Source organism: Podarcis tiliguerta (assembly GCF_965153285.1).
Source record: "Podarcis tiliguerta genome assembly, chromosome: 6".
Taxonomy (NCBI): domain Eukaryota; kingdom Metazoa; phylum Chordata; class Lepidosauria; order Squamata; family Lacertidae; genus Podarcis; species Podarcis tiliguerta.
This window is the reverse complement of record NC_139539.1, coordinates 14,793,032-14,808,105: the sequence shown is the minus strand read 5'-3', so window position 1 is coordinate 14,808,105 and position 15,074 is coordinate 14,793,032. Positions and strand designations below refer to the sequence as shown.

The 15,074-nt window shown below is 47.9% G+C and overlaps 1 protein-coding gene across 1 annotated transcript; it reads left to right on the top strand.

The window, feature by feature from the left end:
- The first annotated feature begins 5,511 nt into the window (after positions 1-5,511).
- On the top strand, positions 5,512-9,652 carry LOC310680359 (uncharacterized protein). The gene is made up of 3 exons (XM_083446997.1): positions 5,512-5,868; positions 6,028-6,085; positions 8,367-9,652. The coding sequence occupies exons 1-3, from the start codon at positions 5,734-5,736 to the stop codon at positions 9,536-9,538; spliced, it is 1,365 nt and encodes a 454-aa protein (XP_083303123.1). The 5' UTR covers positions 5,512-5,733; the 3' UTR covers positions 9,539-9,652.
- Positions 9,653-15,074: the final 5,422 nt, after the last annotated feature.

Genomic DNA, 15,074 nt, shown 5'->3' with positions numbered 1-15,074 from the left:
GCAACTGCCTGTTCACTCCCCATATCCCTCTGGTGGCTGTGTGGATTGAGCCCCAAAGCCTGCAAAAAAAAGCACAAGTGAGATCAGAACAGTCACATGGCCAGACTGCCGTTTAGCTTTCTATAAGCTTTTCAGAAGGGAAATAGCCGCTTCTACTCTGCAAGAGCAAAGAATCCAGGAGGGACCTCAAAAGATTAATAAGCCTGTTGCAGCATAAAACCTATTGAGTCAAAGCCCACTTTGTCAGATGCATGATGCTAAACCTTAGGAGAATTTATTGAAAGGTAAGCGCTGTTTCACAATGGAACCAACTTCCTTGTGTAGAGTATTGTATACTCTACATCCTTGGGCACCAGTGGACTCTCCATCAACAGACGATGATTAAAAGCTGCATCTTGCACTGGGCAAATGACCTTACATTGGCAGTTGTAAACCTTTATTTGGGCCAGAAGATGGCAGCATTTGTATCCGTTGAAACTTAACTGAGTTGATGCTTCTGGAGGGCTCAGTTTGTTGGGTGCTAATAAAAGCAAAAATGAAACAAGGAAAAAAAGACAACACAGACTTCCATGACTTTCGGCTTTATTGACACCAGGAAACAACAAGCCCCCTCTGAAGTCAGATGCCTTATTTTTATTTTCCTGATAATTATAGGTGACTGCTGCAATCGCGTCAAGTGCTTTCCCATTGTGTTCCAGGATTAGCTCCCAACTCCTTCAGCAGCTATTATAAGTATTCCTTTCTCTCCCTCTCTGCTAAAAAAAATAATGTTGATGTATTCAAAGAGCAATATATATTTACAAGTGGGACTTGCGGTGCTCCTATTCAGGGTTCCAATCCTCTTTCAGGATATTCCATTCCACCACCGTTTTTGTTTGTTTTGGGTATTTATATACTGCTTTCCCACCTCTCCACCCACCCAAGCAGCCAGCTAGCATTCCATGACTGCTGAGCACGCTCAGTCCTCCCTAGTCTGTTTGCAATTTCCACACCCTACTTCCCATGGCCCTATTTTTAAAGGGAGATGCTTTTTGTTGCACTTCAGAAAAAAACTTGGGATTTCCCCACAGCCTGCTTTTACCAACCTCCTCATGCTCAAGTGGCGTTATTTTGGCTATATAAGGGATGGTCATACAGCGTCCACTATCTGTATACAATTTTTTATTTTATAAAACCAAACCCTGGATGCATATGGAGAGAAGAAAATCAAAACCAGAAAGGAAAATGGCACCAAGAAAACAAAATCAATTCAGTTCCTAAGCAGGTGGGTCTTGCCACACCTCTGAAAGGTAATAAAGTCTGGACTTTGGTGAACAGGCTAACCATGTAGGCATCACCAAGAGAGAGAGATTTACATAAAATTTGCATGTATTAGTGTATCTGTACAGATGCAAATTTAGAAACGATTCCTATCAATATAAAAATAGTACACTGCAGCAGGAGAGCCTGTGGCTGTTGATGAACAACTTCCAAGACACTCTGACACAGAATATCCTTATGGTTTGGTATGTTTAAATCTGGACTTGGACCAGACAGCCCTTCAAATAGAGGACTGCCCTTTGTAAGGTAGGACACATGCCCTCCCTATTGGTGGAGGGACCTCTGTACTCTCTTTGCACCCCACCTTATAAAAAACAACAACGTCATGAAGGGGCGCCTTCAGTAATCGCAACGGGATACATAGGTTAGTTATTTCATTTAGGAATGAATTGCTTCTGATGGGGCATGTCAAAGCAATATGCAACACAATAAAAATATATATAAAACAATTGCATGTGTAAAAGCAAGTTTTTAACAATTACATATAAAGCAATGAAAACAGTTTATAACTCATTTCAAATCCAACACGGGTACCAACCGGGATAGCAAGCTCTGCCTCAAAGGCTTGGAGAAAGAATAATGTCTCCTAAAAGACAATGGAGACGACAGTTATATTTGTTGCGTGGTTAAATTTGTATGGCACACTCATCCTAAATCTCAAGTGTTGTCTTTACAGAATTCGTCAGCAATGAGCATAGGGGCAGAAACACTTAGAATCATAGAATCATAGAGTTGGAAGAGACCACAAGGGCCATTGAGTCCCTTGCCAAGCAGGAAACACCATCAGAGCACTCCTGACATATGGTTGTCAAGCCTCTGCTTAAAGACCTCCAAAGAAGGAGACTCCACCACACTCCTTGGCAGCAAATTCCACTGTCGAACAGCTCTTACTGTCAGGAAGTTCTTCCTAATGTTTAGGTGGAATCTTCTTTCTTGTAGTTTGCCCTTGGCTACTGAGGGAGGGCGTGTTATTGGGCCTTCTCAAACGTGGAACACGCTCCTATCAGATGTCAAGCAGATAAGTAACTCTACAACCTTCAAAAGACATCTGAAGGAGGCCCTGTACAGGGAACTTTTTAAAGTTTAATGCTTTATTATGTTTTTATATAAGCTGTAAGCTGCCTAGATTGGCTGAGGCAGCCCAGCCAGAAGGGTGGGGGTATAAATAATAAAATTATTATTAATGCTGGTTTGCTATGCTTTTGTTCTTGTCTCTTGTATTTTGAGTTTTTAATCTTGCATTTTTCAGCTGCTATGAGCTGCCCTGAGATCTACAGATAAAGGGCTGTATACAGTATTTTAGTTTTATTAATGATGATGATAATGACAATACTGTTGGTATCCATGCTTTCCACCCACCAGTCCCAGTGGGGGGGAAATACATTTTTAAGGGAGGATCCCTGTTATTTGTTGGGAACACGAGCCCTATGAAAACGGACGTGCCTACTCACCCGTTATTTATACACCATAAATAAGTAAATCTGGAAGGGAAATCTTATCTCTCCACCCTAAAGTATGTCATCTCCCCCATGCCTGCTTCTCCAGGATGAACAGAGTTAAGGCACTTTCTTACATATCATAGGAGGGTTTTAGGCCCACACCAGCTGTTCCTTTCAAAGTTCCCAAAAGGCAGGGGAAGAATAAGCAAAGCCCTTCCTCTCTAGAGCTGTTGGATTACTTTCGCCTGGTACCTGGTCCAGGGAAGCAGCTTTCAGAAACATTTCCTTGCCTACACAAAAGCCAGGGGCTTGGCTTCACGTGACAAGATCCGGCAGACTCAAAAGACACACACACACACACTACATTAGCATCCATGCAGCCCCTGAATAATTAAAGTGTCTCTTCAAGCTGAATGCATTCACCGAGTAATTAATCAGTCAGTAGGAGAAAATGTGCTCCCTTTAGGAAGCCAACAACGCCGGCTGTTGCATCTTTTGTCTGACTTAAACAAATGAGGTTGCAGACATGATGGTGCAGATCACAAATTTTGGAACATGCACAGGTTTGCGCAGCTGGCGTTTCCAATCCGCATGGAACACGCTTGCCCTTATGACACTGGGTGCACGGGAAAACCACTTCGCAAATTCCATTTTTCTTTCGTCAGGCACCTGAGATCTTTAAAGTGTAACAATGGAAAATGGAATGCAAGAGAGACGTGTTTGCCAACACATGTATTGTGCAAGAAGACATCAGAAGCGATTGTTGGTTAGCACTGACTCTTGAGCACGCATTTGTTTATTAAATTGGTAGAGCGCCCCTCAGGGCGGTTCACAAAGTAAAAATGCTATTTACAAGCACAAAATACATGATAAAGACACTTCACAGGCAAACGCCAGTTGGCCTTTGTGTAATGTACAAAACACCGTATTTATGGGGACTGATACACATGTGCCTCATGCAGAAAATCACAGGCTTGATCCCCAACCCTTGCAATTCCCCCTCTTCCTCCACTGAGCACAGTGTGGCGGGAAAATATAGATCACCCATATGGGGTAATTAATAAAAGATTTGGCTGTATCCCTAGATCCAAAGCCCTGTAACAGAGCCCCAGCAGAGTTTAAAAGTCATAAAATGTGCAACAGTGAAGTGTTAGGAATATAGGCTGTTCTTTTTCTTTGTACCCCTGCCCATACGGGCCAGTCTTGACAGACTCTAGGGTTGTGCGCTCATCTCACTCTAGAGGCCGGGAGCCAGTGCTGTCCACAGACACTTCCGGGTCACGTGGCCAGCGTGACGAAGCTGCTCTGGCGAACCGGCACCAGAGCAGCACACGAAACGCCGTTTACCTTCCCGCTATAAAGCGGTACCTATTTATCTACTTGCACTTAAGGGTGCTTTCGAACTGCTAGGTGGGCAGGAGCTGGGACCGAACGACGGGAGCTCACCCCGCCGCAGGGATTCGAACCGCCAACCATACAATCGGCAAGTCCTAGGCGCTGAGGTTTTACCCACAGCGCCACCCGCATCCCTAATATAGGCTGTTAGACCCTTTTAATACAGTATCCCATTTGGTCCACTTACAGCCACCACCACCACCCGCCACTACCCCTCTCGCAATGAACAGACCACACCATTAAGTAAGTTTAAATGCTTTACTTACAAACTCCAAAGGTCAGATTATTTCTTGGTCAGATTCAGCAAGAGGAACACATGCAGAAACTTCCTGGGTTACCAAATACAGAAAAATACTTAAGAGGACGAGGCCTGGGCTTGTTGCCTGGTCAACTTCACATCATGGGAGAGAATGATGAGGAGACCTGACTTAGGTAAGTCTGAGAAAACAGCTCACTCTATGGTCTTGACCTCTTAAGAGCTGAGCTTACTAGTTCTGACTGCAATTTCCCGCACTCAGGGTGACACACGTTATATTTTAACCAATGGGTATCGATCGCTATGTTTCATAGAATCACAGAATTGTAGAATTGGAAGGGACCCTAAGAACCATCTAATACAAAGCCCTGCAGTTCAGGAAATCTTTTGCCCAGTGTGGAGCTTGAACCCACAATTCTGCGATGTAGAGTCGGACAGTCTATCATCTGAGCTAGATTGATAGTTTGTTTATTTATAGAATGAGCTGAAAATTGTACAATATCTGCAGCAAGAATTTTGTTAGCGAAGAACTGGAAAATACAGGAAGTACCAACAGTGGAAGATTGGCAGATGAAGATGATGGATTTTTCAGAGCTGGCCGACCTGACTGGAAGAGTTCGTGACCAGAAGGAGGAGGAGTACCAGGAAGAATAGATGAAATTTAAAGATTATTTAGCTAAATATGTTAAGATAACTTAATTGGAAAAGCTTGCAAATAATAGATAGGCTTAGAATTCAAATATGTAAGGATAAGATTTATGATGTTTAAAGTCAGATTTGAAAGAATGAAAGATGTTAAGTGATCAAGTTAATTTTTTGAGGAATTCGATTTTGGAAAACTGTTAAAATGATATATAAAGAAATTAAACCAAGGGGATTCGAGGAAGTCACTTAATAATGTTACCAAGATTTAAATAGGATGTATGTATTTTTGTCTGTTTGTCTGGTTTTGAATTTTTGAAAATCAATAAAAAAAAAAATTAAAAAAGAGAGGAAATGGTACAATATCCATATTGTCAAAATGCATAGACCAGGGCCTGACTGACTGCAGTGACCCTCAAAAGCATCGCTCCTGATTGGTCCATCCAAGACAATCCCTCACCTGACTCACACATTTGAGCAAGGCATGACACAGGACTCTTGTCACAAAGGCCTGTGCTGCTAACACACCGGCTCTAGCAACCCTCTGAGCACCCTCCACCACCCACCACGGCTGCAGCGGCTGCTTGCTCTGGCTGCGGCGGAGGGAGCAGGGCAAGGGGGAGATGAGTGGAACGATGCTGCACTGACTTCCAGCTACCGGTTTCTCCCAGCCTTCCAGCTATGGCTGTGCCAGGGGACAAGGTCTACAGCAGCTGCCTCCCTTTCGGCGAGACGCACCAGAAGCTGCTAGCCACCATCCTGATCGTGCTGGGACTTCTCGCTTTACTGGAATATGCCGTCAGACTGATTTCCTTGGTAAGCCCTGGGCCAAAAATGGAGGGCGTTATAGGGGTCCTTGGGTGTGCTGTTGGAAGCACCAAGGGTTAACTCCAACAAAAGGTTTGCAAAGCGGAACAGCCACTAAATAGTGGCTGCTGAGCAGTACAATGACATTTGCCTTTTTCTTCTCTCCAGGGTTGGATTAGCATCTCTCCATTAATGCGGAAAATACATGACTCTTGCTTCAAAAAAGGTAAGTTTTAGATGAGAAAGAGGTGTGTGATGATGAGGATGATATCCCGTTTCCTTTGGTCCCTCAAGTTCTTAGGATTATGCTCCTGTCCTGTTTTCTAGCTCTTCTGTTTCTCCCAGACCATGGAAATCACGGTGTTGAAACTGGAAAAGTATCTGCTGGTACCCACACAGCTAGAAATATCAAGGGGGGAAAGTTAATAGTCAAGGAAGCAGTCAAAAGTGGGAAAAGCTTGAGTATCTTTGGGTGCTCAAACCTCCCAACAATACCAAACAACCTGGTGTTTAGGCCAAAGAAGTGTGTGTGTGTGTGTGTGTGTGTGAGAGAGAGAGAGAGAGAGAGAGAATGAAAACTGGAAAGAGAAATAAGATACTTGTAAATGTGCAGTTTTATTACTCTGGGATGCTTAGAAAGTTGGAGTCTGTTAGCTAAGACTCGATTGCTAATAATTCGTTAGCTAGCACAACTGAAAGAGGGCAAGAGTGGTGAGGAGAGACTGAATAAAGAAATGTCTTACCACACAGGGATAGCTAGTGTGGTTCTCCCCACCCCCAAAACATTACGGACTACAACTCCCATCATTCCCATTGGGCATCCTGGCTGATGGGCATTGTAGTCCCTTTCATCTGTGTTGAGTACCCCTGCGCAGATCTGCACTCAGGCCCTGCATAACCAACACTCTGGCAAGGCCCACTGATGCTGAACCCCTAGCAGAGCAGCTGGGTCAGCAAGCAGCCACTTGAAATTCCCTACAGTTATCCCAATGAAAGCTTTTTGGGAAAGCTCAGACGGCTGCTTACAGCTTTCCTTCCAATATCACCAGGTTAGCCCATAGCTTGGACAGCGGGGTGGGGGCAGTCACCTATATACGGGGGGGGGGGTCACCAGGGGGCATATTGCCAAGGGTGCCCTTCAATCTGGAGCCTTCCCTTTCCTCCCCTACAAAGTTTTAGGACTGGTTCAGATGCAGGTCAGCACTCAAGAGACGAGCAGAGAAGTTAACTCTTTATTCAAGGAAACACCATACAACAGGACTGAAGGTCTCCGCCTGCTGTTTCCCTCTCAGTCTCCTGCCCTGCTGGATGTTTTCCAAGCAGCTTCAGATTATGTGGGGTGGGGACGGGGAGGGAATCTGTGCTACTTATTCTGTGACACACATAGCCCTCCCTGTCCTTGGAGACAAGGGGGGAGAGGAGCTTAGTACAGTAGGACCAGAAAGCTCCTGGGATGCTTCTGCAGCCTCCTTTCCCTCCTCCTCTGCTTCATCTTCTGAGTCTGAACTCCTTTCTGCACCTGGCTCCTCTTGCTCACTAAAGCCTGTTGCTTCCTCAGCATCCAACCACTCCTCCCTCCGACCTGTGCTCAGTGTCCCACCACCACTCCCTGGCCTCTGAGCCTTCCTCCTATGAAGCTTCCTTAGGGGGTTCCCCAACTGGTGCCTCCCACCACTCCTTGTCATCCAGCTAGTCCGTGACACAAAGTTATGGTTGTATACTACCATGGCTTCACTCAAAGAGTCCTGGGAATTGGGCTCTTAAATTCTCTTCACTTCTGAGACATCCCCACCCCTCTCCTTGGGACCCTTCCCCCTATTCCATTATCATTTCTTTGCTTGTTCCACCAAACAGCCTGCTCAGGAAAGCGAACCAGGCTTTGCTTGATATGGGATTCCGTAAATTAACTTACAAAGTTTAAATTGGGGGTGAGGTCCACTTTTACAGGCTGAAGTCTGCTTTCCATTCTGGTAAACTTTCTGGGGGCTGCGTGTCAGTCATGACTGGGTCCAGAAGCAAAAGCGGAAATGTGAATATTACCCTTTATGCAGCAGGCTAGTGTTTACACGCGATCTCACACACACTCCAGGCAGAAGAAAGAAAAAAGAAGCATTATCAGAGTTCAAGGACACATACTTAGGAGAGTGCAAAGCAGGGCTGGTGCAGGCTGTGACCTAGGGAGGGGAGGCATGGCTGATGAGAGTCCTAAGGACCAGACAGAGCGGTTTGGAGGGCCACATTAGGTCCCTGAGCCATGTCCTTCACCCATGCAGTGTTTCTCAACCTTGGGTTCCCAGCTGTTGTTGGACCACAACTCCCATCATCCCGGACCCCGGGCCCTGCTAGTTAGGGATGATGGGAGTTGTAGTCCAACAACAGCCGAGGACCCAAATTTGAGAAACACAGGCACTTTAAAGCAACGACCAGGAAGCAGCCTCCTTTTCCTCCTAGTGATGCTCCCAAGTGTTCTAACCACCCTCACACATCTCCGCCTCCCTTTTCCTCAGGCGGCCAACTTCTGAAGACCATGAAGGTCCTTTCCAGCAGCAAGAGACTGTGGAAGGAGTCGCTGCTGCTCAGAGGCCGCAAGAAGCTCTCCAGCATGCGCTTCCGCTGCATCGTGGACCCCGTCAAAGTCACGGTGAAGATGAGCAGCCTGCAGGAGCCCAAAGCGTGCTGCTCGCAGGGCGGCCGCAAGAGCAAGGCCTACTACTCCGGCGAGTGGTCCAGCCACCACGACACAGACGACAAGAAGGCCAGTTGGTGCAGGAGCCCGCAACGCCGTCGAAGCAGCCAATGCAGCTCCCACCCCTCAGACACCGAAACCCCCCAGCCGGCGTGCCCCGCCGGGTCCGTCGCCTCCTGGGTGCGTTTCAACTTCAGCCCCCCGCAGCGTGCCGCCGAGGCCGCGAGCAGCTCGGCCCGCTGCGGGGCCCACGCGCGGAGCCACCAAAGAGCCACCGGCGACAAGCAGCACAGCTCGGACATCGCCAGGGAGGGTGCCCAGGGGCAGAGGTTCCTGCAGCACTCGGTGGGCATGAACACCGAGGAGCCTGCTCCCCGCTGCCCGGAACCCCCCCATGAGCATTTCAACCGCCAGTCCAGCGAGACAAATTTCATCCCCAGCCCCATCTTGCCGGGCCCTAGGCGGGTGGTGTACTCTGCCCTGGCTTCGGATGCGGCGTCTAGGACCCACCTCAACGGCGAGGAGTACCCCTACCCGCATTCCCCAAGAGGGCCACGGCACCGCCTGGGGCCGGAGTGGCAGCAGCGTTTGCCCGCGGCGCAGCAGGCCGAGGTGTATGTTTACCTGGTCAGCCCTCCGCTGCCCAGCCCGGAACACAACCCCGACCAGCCCAACCACCCCTTCTCCGCATCCCAAGGCATCTCCAGAAAGGATGTTCTGGCCACCAGGATGTCTCTCAGCCACAGCAGGGGCAGTTCCAGCCAGGGACCGGCAGGGCAGGGGGGCAGCGACCCCCACAAGCAGCGCAAGAGCATCTGGGAGAGGAAGCACCAGCAGCGGTCCCTGCAGCCGAATCCGGACTACGAGAAGCTGGCAGGAGGCAGCGGTGGGGCCAGCCTGGGCCACCACGAAGCCTTCTCCCACAATCCCCCTCTCTTGGCGGACAGGGGGAGGGGAGGGCTCGATGCAACACCACCCACCATTGCCAGCTGAAGGCGCCTTTAAGTGGGGACGGGCTCCTGAAAGGAGCAAACGGCAACCTCTCCCGTTTCGTTGAATACCCTTTGAGCGTGCTCGGGTCAATAAAAATTGAAGGCAAGGCATGAACATTTCTGTATGGGGATTATTGGAAGTGTCTCAGAGTTTGCGACTGGTTAGTAAGTAAAAGAAATTGCCGTTTTCCCTAGATCTAAACACAGGGCAGAATAGTATGGTCCCAGAAGAGGTGTCAAAACACAGAACATGCAGCAAAGTGAAGCATGGGAATACAACAACAACACAACAACAATTTTTATTTGTACTCCACCCATCTGACTAGCTAGCCCCAGGCACTCTGGGTGGCTTCCAATATACAGTGGTATCTTGGTACTCGAACAGCTTGGCTTCCGAACAAATCGGTTCCCAAACGCCGCAAGCCCGGAAGTGAGTGTTCCGGTTCACAAATGTTTTTCAGAAGCCGAATGTCCGACCCGGCTTCCACTTGAGTGCAGGAAGCTCCTGCAGCCAATCAGAAGCCACACCTTGGTTTTCGAATGGTTTCGGGAGTCGAACGGACTCCCAGAATGGATTAAGTTCGAGAACCAAGATACCACTGTATATAAAAACATAATAAAGCATTAAACATTAAAAAGCTTCCCTATACAGTAGTACCTTGGGTTACAGACGCTTCAGGTTACAGACTCCGCTAACCCAGAAATAGTACCTCGGGTTAAGAATTTTGCTTCAGGAGGAGAACAGAAATCGCGTGGTGGCGGTGCAGCAGCAGCGGGAGGCCCCATTAGCTAAAGTGGTAACTCAGGTTAAGAACAGTTTCAGGTTAAGAACGGACCTCCGGAACAAATTAAGTACATAACCAGAGGTACCACTGTACAGGGTTACCTTCAGATGTCTTCTAAAGGTTACATATAGGCTTAGAGCTGTTAAATATTTTGTTCTGAGTCATAGAATCATAGTACGAAAAGGAGATAGTATAACACAAAGAGTATAATCAGTTATATTTCCATACATGCATATACAGTATATACCCAGATATTCATAAAAGGTTATTCAGAAGAAGCGCGGCTGAGCAAAGGCAAGATTATGAACTTTTTCTGCTCTCATAATTCACTAACCACAATGTGTGTGCGTGTTTGTGTTTTAAAAAGAGGCTCATTATTTATAGCAGCAGCGCTGAGATCTAAAAGGCCACAGTGCGTTCAGGGTAATCGGAAAATGCAGAGACAAAGGAAGAGACCTTTGGATACAGCATGATCACTGCTACAAACGAAAAAGGATTTAGGGCATCTCCTCCCAGGATGCTTCACAGCCTCGAAGGGTGGCAAGCATCCAGATTTGGCATTAGCAAAGCCAACAAGCCTAACTATTCCCACAGTACTGTACAAGCTTTCGGAGAGCGGATGGAGGCTACAGTCTACAAGCCACAGTCCAAAAGAGATGCCTTTTCTATCCCCAGCCCGACAACTCGAGAGCTTAATAGCTGCCCTGGAATTGGGGTTTTATTCCATGGAATGCAGGCACCCCACTATAGGCTCAGGTAACAAGCAAAAAAAAAAAAAAAGTGTTTTGGTCTGGTCCTACCATTAGGCAGATTGTGGCAGCCACCTTAATTTGGGGGTGGATGCTGAGAGGTGCAGAGCAGTAATGAGGCGTTGCCAAACACAACTCTGTATACCATGTGGTCTTCTCTGCAAGGCTTTAAGGCAGCCTACTGTGAGGTGGAAGATGATGTAAAATTCAGTTGCCAACCTGGTTGGGTTTCGATACACAGGCAGTGGTGGTGGGGAAGACCATATTGTCTTTGCCTCAGGCAGCAAAACATCTGTCCCAGGTTTAACTCATGTCCAAGCGGGGGGGGGGGAGTCTGACTATCCTATTTTTGGCCTGATCTATACTATCAGGGGACGCACAGCGCCTAGGACTTGCCAATCAGAAGGTCGGCGGTTCGAATCCCCGCGATGGGGTGAGCTCCCATTGCTCGGTCCCTGCTCCTGCCAACCTAGCAGTTCGAAAGCACGTCAAAGTGCAAGTATATAAATAGGCACTGCTCCGGCGGGAAGGTAAACAGCGTTTCTGTGCGCTGCTCTGGTTCACCAGAAGCGGCATAGTCATGCTGGCCACATGACCCAGAAGCTGCTCCCTCGGCCAATAAAGCGAGATGAGCGCCGCAACCCCAGAGTCAGTCACGACTGGACCTAATGGTCAGGGGTCCCTTTACCTTTACACTGTCAGTAGATGAGGGAGGGACACTAAGAGTAGGAGGCCCCAATTCCCCTCACAGAACTACAACTTGCAGGATAACCTCACAATCAATCCTTCTTTCCAGGCAATTCTTGGAATTGTAGCTCTGTGAAGGGGAAAGAGTTTCCTAACAGCTTTCAGAACCCTTAACAAACTACAGCTCCCAGGATTGCATAAAGTGGTATGATACTGCTGTAAATATATAGTGCAGACGGGTCCTTATTTTGGTCCATCTAACAGGTTGCCTGTTCTTGATGGGGTTACACTCCCTCTGAAGGAGCAGGTATAGAGCTTGTGGGTACTTTTGGATGCTTTGCTTGTCACTTGAGGCTCTGGTGGCCTCAGTAACACGGAGGGCCTTCCACCAGCTTTGGCTGGTGGCCCAGCTGCACCCCTAACTACTGTTGTCTATGCTCTGGTAACCTCTAGGTTAGATTATTGCAATGCATTGTATGTAGGATTGCCTCTGAAGACGAGTTGGAAACTTTAACCGGCACAGAATTTGGTGGCCAGGTTGTTCATCAGGACAAGACTGATCCTGGCACAACTGATTAATAACTGGGCCCAATTCAAAGTGCTGGTTTTGACTTATAAAGCCTTAAAAAGCTCAGGACCGCAATACCTCAAGGACTGCCTCTCCCCTTATAAGCGGACTGAGATCATACGAGACCCTTCTTTGTGCGCTTCCTCGAGAGGTCGAGTGTGGCAACACGAGAACAGGCCTTTTCTGCATTGGCACCCTGTTTGTGGAATGCTCTCCCCAGGGAGGCACCAGGCAAAAACATTCCTTTATAATCAAGCCTTTGGGTGATATTATTACCTTTTAAATGTGCTTGTGGAAGGGGCTTATTGATTTGTTTTTTGTTTGTTTTGTTACATATTTTCTGTTTTTATTTTGTACTGTATTTTTATGTTGTGAATCACCATGATCTTCAGATCAAGGGTGGTATACCGATTTAATACTAATAAAAAAGTATCGCCCGCAGAGAGCAACTAATTTTTTTGTAGGGGGCCGAAGCCCCCACACCTCCTAGGAGCCGGCTCGTATGTGCATGATTTTTTATTTAAGTGTTTGCTCTTTCCTTCCTCTTCCCAAAGGCGCAGCTTCGTAAACATCTGCGGCCACAAAACGCATTAAAACCAAGGAGGGACGGAGGCTCCCCGCCCGATGACCTTCTCCAAATGCCAGCGCTTGCCAGAAGTTGCAATTATTTGCAATCGGGATTCCTGCAAAGTTCAACATTTAAAAAACAGGCGCGCGCGCTGTTAGGCGGCTTTCTCTGGCGGGCTTCTCGACACAAAGATTTGCTTTGCAAACTTGCATTTCTTAGTCAAATCCAGCGCTCCTTTCTGCCGCCTCTCGCCACCCCTATGCAAATCGACCGTCCGTTTGCAACGAGCGGCAATATTCTCCAGGGTGGGGAGGGGAGGAGGAAGAGGCTCCCGCACTGCCTGCTGGGGGATGTAGTTTCAGTGGGAAGCAGAACCGGCAGGCTTAACACTGTTCAGTTCAGCTGTAACAGTGATGCATGTTGGTGCAAAAGCAAAAAAGCAAACAAAACAAAAAACACTTAGTTTCACATATACGATCAAGGCGTCTGAACTGGAGATGACTGGCCAGGAACAAAACCTTGGGATTATTGTGGATAGCTCAGTGAAGATAGGGATCCACTGTGTGGAAGCTGTGAAAAGGGGTGAACTCAATGTTAGGGATCATTAGGGAAAGGATATTTTAGATCTGGAAAAAGTTCAGAAATAGGCTACCAAAATGAACAAGGAGCTGGAAAAGTAACAACATTTAAATCTTATATTCTAGGGGGGGAAATAGCTGCAAGGGGGCATTAGTAAAGGGACCCCTGACCATTAGGTCCACTCATGGCTGACTCTGGGTTTGCGCGTTCATCTTGCTTTATTGCCCAAGGGAGCCGGCGTACAGCTTCCGGGTCATGTGGCCAGCATGACTAAGCCGCTTCTGGCGAACCAGAGCAGCACATGGAAACACCGTTTACCTTCCCGCTGGAGTGGTACCTATTTATCTACTTGCACTTTGATGTGCTTTTGAACTTCTAGGTTGACAGGAGCTGGGACCGAGCAATGGGAGCTCACCCCGTCACAGGGATTCGAACCGCCGACCTTCTGATTGGCAAGTCCTAGGCTCTGTGGTTTAACCCACAGCGCCACCCGTGTCCCATAAGGGGGCATTACAGAGGTGTAAAAGATTGTGTATGGAGTTGAGAAAGTGAGTAAAGTGTTTTCCTCCCTCTCTATATACTATATTTACTTACTATATTTAAATCCCATCTTTCTGCCAAGGCACCGAATACCCAGGACCATCCAATGATGCTGAATGTTGGAAAATTCAAGAAAGAACTTCACACAGCACATAGCACGTTGTTAAACTATGGCATTTGCTCCCACAAATTCCCAGCGGCTAACCAAATGCTTCTGGGAATCTTACAAACAGAGCATGACGGCAACAACCCTCTTCTGCTGTTGGTTTCCCAGGGGGTGGTGTTGCGTGGGTACACTGCTTCTCAACAGGGAGATATCTTTCAGCTATCTCATAACCTAAGTGTTGAATTTAGTGGTTAACTAACAAGTAGATTAGGGGACGCGGGTGGCGCTGTGGGTAAAAGCCTCAGCGCCTAGGGCTTGCCGATCAAAAGGTCGGCGGTTCGAATCCCCGCGGCGGGGTGCGCTCCCGCTGTTCGGTCCCAGCGCCTGCCAACCTAGCAGTTCGAAAGCACTCCCGGGTGCAAGTAGATAAATAGGGACCGCTTACTAGCGGGAAGGTAAACGGCGTTTCCGTGTGCGGCTCTGGCTCGCCAGAGCAGCGATGTCACGCTGGCCACGTGACCCGGAAGTGTCTCCGGACAGCGCTGGCCCCCGGCCTCTTGAGTGAGATGGGCGCACAACCCTAGAGTCTGTCAAGACTGGCCCGTACGGGCAGGGGTACCTTTACCTTTACCTTTTAGATTAAACTTGTATTCTGCAAATCCAACAGAAGCATGGGAGGGGAGAGGTGCGCTGATGCGCTCGTCATGAGAAACTACACGTTTGGTGCAACGTACACATAGTTGGTTACTTGGCCAGTTCAGTTCTCTGTTCTCTGACAGCCAGTGGGCAAGTGGCTACTAGGAAAACAGCCTTTTCTGTGGTTGCACATCAGCTGAGATGCTCTCCCACAAGTTGACTTACCTGGCCTCTTCTTTGTTGTATCTAAGACCAGGTTTAGCTAAATACTGATGCTTTTCAGACATTGGACTCCAACTCCCATCAACCCCGGGCAGGG

Bases quoted from the DNA above. Each gene is read 5' to 3' on its own strand.
- LOC310680359 (XM_083446997.1), top strand. From the start codon at position 5,734: ATGGCTGTGCCAGGGGACAAGGTCTACAGCAGCTGCCTCCCTTTCGGC. The intron at 5,869-6,027 runs GTAAGCCCTGGG...TCTTCTCTCCAG, and splicing joins CCGTCAGACTGATTTCCTTG to GGTTGGATTAGCATCTCTCC. The intron at 6,086-8,366 runs GTAAGTTTTAGA...CCTTTTCCTCAG, and splicing joins TGACTCTTGCTTCAAAAAAG to GCGGCCAACTTCTGAAGACC.